Source organism: Benincasa hispida, chromosome 9, assembly GCF_027475165.1.
Source record: "Benincasa hispida cultivar pf3 chromosome 9, pf3_genome.v1.1, whole genome shotgun sequence".
In the NCBI taxonomy this organism is placed as follows: domain Eukaryota; kingdom Viridiplantae; phylum Streptophyta; class Magnoliopsida; order Cucurbitales; family Cucurbitaceae; genus Benincasa; species Benincasa hispida.
Genome location: NC_143486.1, coordinates 58920333 through 58930284, shown reverse-complemented (window position 1 = coordinate 58930284; position 9952 = coordinate 58920333). Strand labels below are relative to the sequence as shown.

The following is a 9952-nucleotide window of genomic DNA, read 5'->3' as shown; positions in this document are numbered from 1 at the left end:
CATATTTAAAATGAAATTCTATTATAATAAAGATATTGATAAAAACAATCTTAAAGTCACATGGTTTAGTTAGCATTAATAGAAAAGCAATTTATGAAAAGTAATATAATATACATTTCAAATCAAATAAAAATTTGAAAAAAGAAGATTTTTTAGATATAAATTTGGAGGATTTTCAAACTAAAAACTAAAACTAATAATGTCTACGTAGAAAGAGGAAATTCATGCACTCTTTCTTAAGGTAAAACGAAACCCCAGAATTGTGTATTTAATGAATTAATTGGAATATATGGATAGATTAATTAAAAGGGGCTGATGAGGATATTTTTAGATAAATAGATATAGTTTTTTTTTTTTGGTTATTTTTTCAAATGGAAGTGTAATTAAATTAGTGTTATATTTATAGGACAGAATTTCCGTTTGATCAATTATCTAAGTGTTTAGGATGTGCCTTGAATCAGCCCATTTAATAAGCCCATTAAAATATTGTTCCCATCTTCCATTTCCTCTCTATTTCACTTCTCCGGTCCTTCTGCTTCCTTTCTGTTCTTCCATAATTTATTCCGTTCTTCCATTTCTCTGAATTTCCAAATTCTGATTTCTCCATGAATCCTCAGCACTATCTTCGAAATCCCACCTTAGAACCTGATCCCCAACTTCCCAACATCAAAATCCACCATCCAGCTTCCCCTCGCCACCCATCCGCCGCCACTCCCGTCGCCACCCCCACCCCTACTGCCGGCGCCCGCCGCAAGATTGGTGTCGCTGTTGACCTTTCCGAGGAGAGTGCTTATGCTGTTCGTTGGGCTGTTCAACACTATATTCGCCCTGGTGATGCTGTCATTCTCCTCCATGTTAGCCCTACTTCCGTCCTCTTTGGGGCCGATTGGGGCGCTATCGACATGACTCTCGATACCGCCGGTGATTACCCAGATGATGAAGATGCTTCGAATTCTGAAAACGGTCAACAGCAGAACCGCACCGAGCGCTCCAAACGTAAATTGGAGGACGATTTTGATGCCTTCACTGCCTCCAAAGCTGCCGATCTAGCCAAGCCCTTGAAAGATGCTCAGATTCCTTACAAGATTCACATTGTGAAGGATCATGATATGAGAGAGAGGCTTTGTTTGGAAGTGGAGAGATTGGGGCTGAATGCCCTCATCATGGGCAGTCGGGGTTTTGGTGCAGCAAAGCGTGGAAATGACGGTGGGCTCGGGAGCGTTAGCGATTATTGTGTGCATCATTGTGTGTGTCCTGTAGTGGTGGTGCGTTTTCCGGATGAGAAGGACGTCGGGATCGGTGCTGGCTCTGTAGCTGTGCCTGTGCGGAAGGAGGACGTTGACGCCCCGAAAAAGTCTGTAGCCGAGGCAGTGGAGTCTAAAGGTTAGGCATCTCTGTTTGCTGAGATTGGTTCTTATATCGTAACTAATGAGTTTGTTTCATCTCTGAAAACAGAATCAATTTTAAGTTGGCCGTAGTTTAGTAAAGTTGAATGCGGAATGTTACAAGTTTCCTGTGTCTTCTGCATTTCATGCTTAATTACATCTTTTAACATCACTTTCAGGAGCATTATGATATGGATTTACTCCCAATATGTGGGAAATGAAGATTTGGTGATAATGAATCTGTAAATCATTGTTGTCGCTTAAAATTATATTGATACACTTCATCAGTTCTTCTTTTAATGCTATGTGGATGTTTAGATTTAATAACAACAGTTCATAGTTCTTGTAATCTCGAGTGATGTAGCCAAAATGAGCATAGCTTAACTGACATCTAATAATAAGTGTTAGCGACCAAGAGGTTTGTGGTTCAAGTTTCCCCATCTCTTACTGTTATCTTGAGTGATCTATGTTTATGCAAAACTCTTTTGCCTGCCTTACTGGAAACAGGGCTGATTCCCCAAGTGTACATGCTGTGAGTCTGGTCTTCAGATGACATTACTTGACGTTGAATATTTAACTAGTGATCCAATTCAACACTTAGATTATGTGGATTGATTCTTATTAGCAACTAAGATTAGAAATACTCATACAGAAGATATACTTTAATCTCCTGGCTTAATATCAGTGCTAGTTTTGTCAGCGGTGCCCTATTTCTGGAAGTCAAAAACAAATGACTTAACAGGTAAGTAAATGGATTTCAGTGGCCTTTTCTTTTTCTTTGTTATTTTCTATCTGTGAATGTCCAAGCTAGTCAACCAGCTTTACCCTACAACATTTGGGTGTCAAGGAAACTTGTAGGACATTAAATCCTAGATAGGTGGCTATCTTGGATTAAACCCATCCTTTCTTAGTCCTTTATCAAATTCAATGCCCTTTGTCTCAACATACCTTCTATAAGTCATATTCTCTTGTATACATAAGATTTTCATTCTGTAACTAATATATGAATTCATTACTCAACCCTTGAGAGGTTCTCGAGCTTCTTGAGCTTTTACTAGTCGAAGCATGACCTAACATTATCCTTTAATGCATTTAGGTTTATAAATGGCCTTAGCTAATCATAGTCCAGTGTTGGGGTTTCAAACGACTGTCTTAGACTCTTAAACAAAACCAAACTCTTGGTTTTGCCCTTGGAGAATCGATCTTTTTTAGATCCTTCCACTGACCTTACAGGCTCTCCTAAGGTTGATTAAACTAGACTTGGGCCTCTGAACCGCCTCATAGGCCTTTAATGATTTTGGATCACCACCGCTCTTGACTTGTTCTCGGCTCATTAACTAAATCTGCCCCCTACAATTGTCCCTCTCTCAAGCTAGGCTCTGTCTAGCTCTAAGCTCGAGCCTAGGTTAGGAGCTCAATGGTTGTAGTACTGCAAGCAGATTTTCCTTGTTTAAACATTTTATCTCTTACCCAAAGTTGGCACTCCACAATTCACTTCTCTATTTTGCCAACATCCTCGATTTATGCACCAAACTAGTTTATATAAAGCATTAGTTGGTGGCTTCCATTCTCACCTCCAACTTCAACTTTCTTTCCTTACGTTCCACTCTTTCTAAGTTTTCCAATTTTTCTCCTTTAACCCATGGAGAACGATCAAATTCTTGATCCTATGGTTGATATGCTCTTTTCAAACTTTCAATTTCATGCTTGCTTGTCATAGGGATATCAGTGTGATTTGATTAGGGAGTTCTTCCTTTATCCACCTTTTTATGAGAATGGTCGATTTTGAAGTCTTGTCGGGTATGTGCTATTTTGTGGGATTTTAGGTTGAGGAATGATAGTGTTTAGAGGTTTGGAAAGAGATCATTTGGATGTTTGGTCTCTCGTTAGGTATCATATGTCTCTTTGGGTTTTGACTTCGAAGGGGTTTTGTAATAATTTTGTAGGTTCTAGTTTGCATAATTGGAGCTCTTTCTTTTAGGAAGGCTTGTCTTTTTGTATGTCATTGTATTCTTTCTTCATTCTCAATCAAAGTTCTTTCGTCTAAAAAAAGAGTTGATGTGCTAATCGACCCCAAGGACGTGGATTTTGTTCCTAATTCGAGACTTTGAAATCAAACTAGAAGGGGACGGGGGTTTCAAGGTGGAGAGTTCCCCACCCAACTTGTGCCCTAAGGTCTGTTAACCCTTGAGATGAGAGTTTATAATGGCTTAGGTAGCAATACCATATTTTCAATTCTATCCGAATAAGGATTCCATCTCCTAGGGAGGACTTAGCCAATCCTCCATCGTGCAAAATTGCTCTCAACCCTCTTATGTTTATGTGTGGAGTTAGCTCCCCTCTCCATCCCTTCGCCCAACAATTCTTAGCCTATGTGAATAGCCCTTACTAGCTATTTCCCAATGCATATTGCACTCTCTTAGTTTGCTCTATCTTTTGGCTCCAAGTAAGGAACCCAAGCCTTATGACAATTCAAGATTTTGTTCCTTCACACGCTAAAAAAACTAATGGGCCCTTCTTCTTTGTCCCGGTCGAGTTTAATACTTTTAGTGAGTCTCATTTACACCCTACTCAATTGTAACCAATCTTTTAGACTTTGTTCTAACAAAATTCCTTCACCTTTGGAGTTGATGGGAAGCTTGAACTTTTAGCTACTGCTATTAGTTTTCAGAACCTAACTCTTTCGATGGATCAAATTGTCTGCCATGGGCCCATGACCCTACACTAGTGTGACAAGAGTTACTTGATGCATTCCTACTTGATCTCTTAACCCTTCCCCCCCACCAGCTCAAACAGGTTCAGAGTTTTAAGTCCAATCTCTATTTTAACCAGCCACAAAAAGGCTGCACAACCTCAATCTAGGTCTCGATTAATCCATCTATATGTTGGTTCTAATGCTTGCTTGTATCCTTTCAAGAAATGACTTTCCAGCACCCACATTCTCTCTAATTAAGGTATGCCCTTGGAGTGATGGCCAATATGTCTTCCTCTCAGTGGCCTTCCACTGATCCAATCCCAATCGTTCCTTCAATGAATGCTCCTGCAATAAACATTTCATGGGAGCATCCAAGCCAATGGTGGTGTTACCTACCCTTTGGGATTGATGAGGGTGCAAGTTCTTCTGCTCCTGACCCTTTTGATTTTGATGGACCATGAGTTTAGGATTGATGATGCCTTAGCCTTGACAGAAGCTTTTTGGTTGGGCTTAGTTGAGGATGGTTCAGTAATTGGCTACATCAACCCAAAAAGGGGTGGGAAAAAGGTGGGTGGTCTTTTTTGTATGATTAGTGGGTTAATTAGACTTTAACTTTACACCTTTCAGCTACATACGCTTGCTCATCCCCTAGTCCTTGCAGGCATTCCATGAGATGGCCATGTCAACCAAGAGACTAGCCGATGAAATTGACCATCACATGGAAGTATGTTCCCCAACCCGAGTTGGACCATACCACAACCCTTCACACTGAGGCTTCCACTTCGCTAGCATTGCTCAAGGAGCTTTAGCATCACTCTAGGCCTAATATGAAGCTTCTCAAATCAAGACGAGCAAGGTCGAATAAAAGTTGTCTAAGGTCGCAGCTAAGGTGCATGAAGCTCAATCTAAGCTATTGGACGCCAAATAGCTCGTTGACACTTCTTCAAAGGAGATGCCTTTCGTCAAGATGGAAAATTAAGCTCTAGCTAGGATGAAGTACCGAAATATAGACTTTAGCTTCTCTTGTTTTAGCACTTTGTCGAGATACCTACTATAGCTTCGGAAGTCCGCGCATCCTAGTGGGAAGCACATTGACTAGTGCTCCAAACCTCAATAACTCTTTTCCTTAGAGGATTACGGATCACCCAAGCATATTTCTGCATGGTGTTCTCGAGATTTCATACCCCAAGTCACTTTGATGGTTGACCAAATTGTAAGTTCTAGCGCAAACAACTTTGACAACTTGATATTGGCCATTTCTAACTTGGTCCTAAAACTCCACGGCTAGGATCTTTAGCATTTGGCATGGCTCATCTGAAAACTAAGTATTCTCTTTGAAACTCCTCGACGGATTGGGACACCAAATAATTGCCTTCCCTACATGAGTATCAAGGAAAAGGAAAGAAGCTAAATGCAACTGTTCTTTACTCATTAGTCATTATTAATGAAGGCAAAAATTTTTGGGATCTGGCTTAGAGATGGGAAGACTTGGGTGGAGATGGTGCTTTCCCATTCTCCTTTCAAGAAGTAGGGTAAAGTTTTGTGGTAGGCTAGTTTCTTTGCAGTTTTGTGGAGCATTTGAGTTGGGGGGCATAGTAGAATTTGTCAAGAGGTGGAGAGATTGGGTGAGGAAGTTTGGGAGGTAGTTAGGTTTAATTTAATGCCTCTTTGTGGGCATCGCTCACTAGGCATTTTTGTAATAATGAGCTTGTTCTTGTTCTTCTGGATTAGACTTGTGTTTTTGTAGTTAGTGTTGGACTTCCTTTTTTGTTGGGACTTGTGCTCTTGTATATTTTTTCATCTCTCAATGGAAGCGTGGTTTCTTGCCAAAAACCAAGGTTTTGGCTGTTTTATATTTTTTATTGTTGAGTTATGTTACTGAGTGGTATGAACTCATGATTGATTGATTGGTAATATCAATGAATAAATATGTATGTTTTGATTAAAAAAAAAAAAAAAAAAAAAAATTATGTGAGAATTTTTTATCCTCAATTTGTTCGTACTTTTTTCGTTAGAAAAATACTTCAGAAAGAAAATGAATTTTAAAGCATGATAATTGCTTACTGAGTATTTTGTTGTCATTTTTGTTTTCTAACGGTTCCAGAGGGGGGATCAAGTGATGAATCCAATAAGCAATAGCTTCTTCAAATCTAGGCGGGGGGGATTCTTTGGCTAGTCACGATAGGGTTCACACCTTTGAATCTATTTCTCTCACCTTTGAATCTATCTCTGGTCTATATATTAGGAGAACTGCTTTGTGACTGATGTCAACTGTGAGACCTGCTTTAGTTGGTGGGCACAACTTGTGGGGTCAAGGCCTTTTTGTTTCCCATATTATACTTGGGCTTCCGCTTCCCTTATGGCCATAATCTTAGACCCTCTTTTTGGAGCTCAATGGTGGAGGAAGGTTATAAAGTCTCTTTTGAGAAAAAGCATGCTTCCATAAGCAGGAGCTGGCTCTTTGAATCTTTGTTAGATTTTAATATTGAGGAGGGGCTTTTTATGGGAGGGAGCAAGGGACGGGACAGGATGGATCTTATTTTAACTGGGAAACAATTTATAAAAGAAGTGATAATTGACGAGAGGATTTTAACTTGAAGAAAACCTGTTTATGGAAGTTGATTGTGCTGATTCAAACCGTTGGTGCATTTATCCTTTAGGGGTTAAATCTCTCTAGACATTTGGCTGCATTATTTTCAGTCCATAAAGAGACTTTCTTGGCTTTATGGAAATCTAAATGTCATAAGAAGATTAATATTATCATCTGGATTTTGATAATAGGATTGAATTCCTTGAATGTTTTAAGTGCATACACTTTATTTGCTCATTCAAGGCCGTTATTGTTATGGGTATAGTAAATAAGGTTAAAGCTATTTTTTCAGAACTTATGAGGGTATGCAATGAAGAATTTATTTTTTTTAAAGCCAGCAAAGGTGCTGGTCGATTTGTTTCGAGGTGGCTAAACTGAAGACTTCCCCTTGGTCTTCATAGATATCCGTCTTGATTGGGAAGCTTTTATTTCTCCTTAATGTTGTTTTTTTACCCCTTAGGTTTGTTTGTCTTTTTCGATATTTCTTTCTCCCTTTCGAGAGTCTATTTTTGGAACATTAGCCAGTTCTTTAGTGGAGTGTCTTTTTCCATTTCTTCAAAGTTGGTTTCTTGTTATATATATATATATATTCGCATACATATTTTGCCCTCTTGGTTTACTGGTTAAGAATTGATTTCCCTTACGTATTGATTTTTGTGTCTTTCAATCGTTATAATGCTTAAATAAAAAGAATGAATCATTACACTTCCGTTTGATTGTTATGATGTTTAATTGTTGCTGTTTGAATGTGCAGTCTTTTGGCAAGTTACCCAAACTAACATATATAGTATATTTGTGCTTCGTAGTCCACAAGACTACAATATCTTAGCTCTGATGTGTTCCGTTCAAATTTGTAGCATGTCACTTCCGGAATGTACTAACAATGCTCGTGTTTCCTTGAACTTGTATAGGGATGTGTTTTTGGGAGTTTTTTTTATCTTTTAAATGGCATCAATTAATGACTAGGTTTTGCGTCTCTTGTCACAGGTGTTTAGATGGTAATTATCCAAATCAGAGACTGATTTTCCCATGTGCAAGTAAGGATATGTAACCAATTCCTCTATCCCTATATCCATGCAACTCTCTGGCTTATTTATTTCTCCAAGTGAAAATTGTTGTTTCATATCGATCATCCTACTAAAAACGAGGAAGTAAAATGATGATATTTGAATTAAGAAGATTATCATTATACCTTCGATCATATTCTTAAGTTTCTTGTCACCTATCTGTATAATTGTGTTTAATTTTCCTTGTATTCCTTCATGTAGTTTGTGTTGAAAAGCTTGCCTGTCATCCTGATTAGCTGAGGTGCAAACTGGATTGTCGGTTTTGAGTCTGAATTTCAGATCCCCTGTTTTCTGAGACGAAGAAACCGTGAATAAAAAAATAATGTCTGAATGATATGAAGTTGATGTCTGGCCTTTCAAATTGTTTAATTGCATTGATATCAATAATATTTGTTGCTCTCCTGCCACAATTTTTTTATCTGCTTGCTAATTACTGAAATCCTGGAACAAATTTGTTATGTTGCTTGAATTTCTGATTAATGGTTGAATTGTGAAATATACCTACTTCCATTGTCCTGCTTCAAAGCCATAAAACTCCATAGTGCTTTATAACCCTTCTTAGAATTACTCAGGAAAAACACTCTAGTTTCCATAGATAGACAGATGATAGTTATTAGGCATGAAAGCTTGGGAAAATTTACATCTTCCAAATGAAAGAGAATCTTACTTAGAAGTAGTAGTGCATACTTCTATATATTTAACCACATAACTAAAATATTATTGAGTATGTACTACAGTAATACTGTATTCTTTCTGACATAGTCCAAAAGGATATAGTTGAGCATTATAGGTTAGGAACTTTGAAGAAGTGAAATTTGATTCTGCATTTGCCATCACTCTTTTTATCTCTGGAATGTCTGCACAGTGGAAGGATAAACTTGGAAGTATTGGAAAATTGTGTGCTTTATTCTCAGCTCTGGCTTTTTATCTCTTTTTCTCTCTTCTTTTTTCAGCCACTTATTCTTTGTCAGATGATGTGTCTGCCTTGCATTTTACTCTGACCAATAATGGTGAGTCTTGTGTGTGGGGTTGGAAGGACGTTTGAATAAGTTAATTCTTGTGCAAGAATTGAATTGAATTACCTTGAACTAGATGGACATACCCTCCTGGTAGAGGACCTACAATCTCTCAACTAAGTAGGAAGAAGAGGGATCAATCAGCAAAATGAGACCAAGGGAAATAAATTGTCCCTTTTGCTAGGCCATGTAGCTGACAAAAATAGCAACTGGCTGGATCCCTTGCATTCAAAGGTTTAGGAACTTCAATAGGAGGGGTACTGGATTTGATTGAGCAAGCTTTTCTAAACTTTCCATATATTTTTATATCTGTTTATGTGCAAACTGCAAAGGGATTTCTTTTATGAAGAAATTTCCCAATTATAGTAATGGATAATTGAACTTTGTAGGAATAAGATGAAAAAAAAACTTAAGAAAGATGATCAGATTACAAATTTGGTTTTTGTACCTTTATGTTTTTGTCAAATAGTTCTTTTTTAAAACTCTAAAAAGTATTTAATAGGTTATCAAACTTTCAATTTTATGTATAATAGATCTTTAAAATGTAAGAATGCTAAAATGACTTTTTAAACTTTTAATTTTAAATCTAATAAGTCTCTAATATATTTAACAGTTTTACGTTTCAAAATTGACTGTGAAATTGGTTTACAAATTATAAGTTGAAGATTATCATTTCTATCACTAAGAATAGGATTGACCATAAATTGGCATATTATGTCAATATAAAATGCTATAGAATTTGTAAGGTGGTATCTTGTTGAAATAGTTAAACATATGTACAAATGGATTTAAAATTCTTAAACACGTGGTTAGTAAATGAATGATAAAGCAAGCTATCATGATAACCCAAATGGGGACAATGATTGAGAAGATTCTTTTCAAGTTTGATTATTATTTTATTTTATTATTATTATTTTTTATTTTTATTTTTATTTTTATTTTATTTTTTTGTCAAGTGGACTAGTTGAAATTTGCAACTAGAATAATGCCAAAAACATAAGATAAAAATGGATAACATAATTGAAATGTTAGGGTAATAGCAATTTCCATATTTGGGTTCAAACCTTCAATGTCCATTTAACCAAAGCAAAAAAGCAACATGAAAACACAGCCACACAAATAAACCCAACAACTGGATGAGATATAATTGGTTGGTTTGATTTAATTACTAAATATGGGTGGTAGGTCAAAATCATTTT

The 9952-nt window shown here is 37.1% G+C and overlaps 1 protein-coding gene across 3 annotated transcripts; it reads left to right on the top strand.

Annotated features, from left to right (window-relative positions):
* The first annotated feature begins 264 nt into the window (after window positions 1-264).
* On the top strand, window positions 265-9187 carry LOC120085803 (universal stress protein PHOS32-like). Of its 3 annotated transcripts, XR_016532080.1 has the most exons (4): window positions 407-1383; window positions 7658-7707; window positions 8691-8747; window positions 8830-9187. XR_016532080.1 is itself a non-coding variant. In XM_039041997.2 (3 exons), exons 1-2 carry the CDS (start codon window positions 606-608, stop codon window positions 7663-7665), a joined length of 786 nt encoding a protein of 261 aa, XP_038897925.1. In that variant the 5' UTR covers window positions 265-605; the 3' UTR covers window positions 7666-7707; window positions 7939-8147. The 3 variants fall into 3 exon arrangements, 2 of the variants coding, with proteins under 2 accessions (XP_038897925.1, XP_038897928.1); XM_039041997.2 differs by lacking the exons at window positions 8691-8747; window positions 8830-9187 and adding an exon at window positions 7939-8147 and having other exon boundaries at window positions 265-1383; XM_039042000.2 differs by having other exon boundaries at window positions 8691-9187.
* The last annotated feature ends 765 nt before the right edge of the window (window positions 9188-9952 follow it).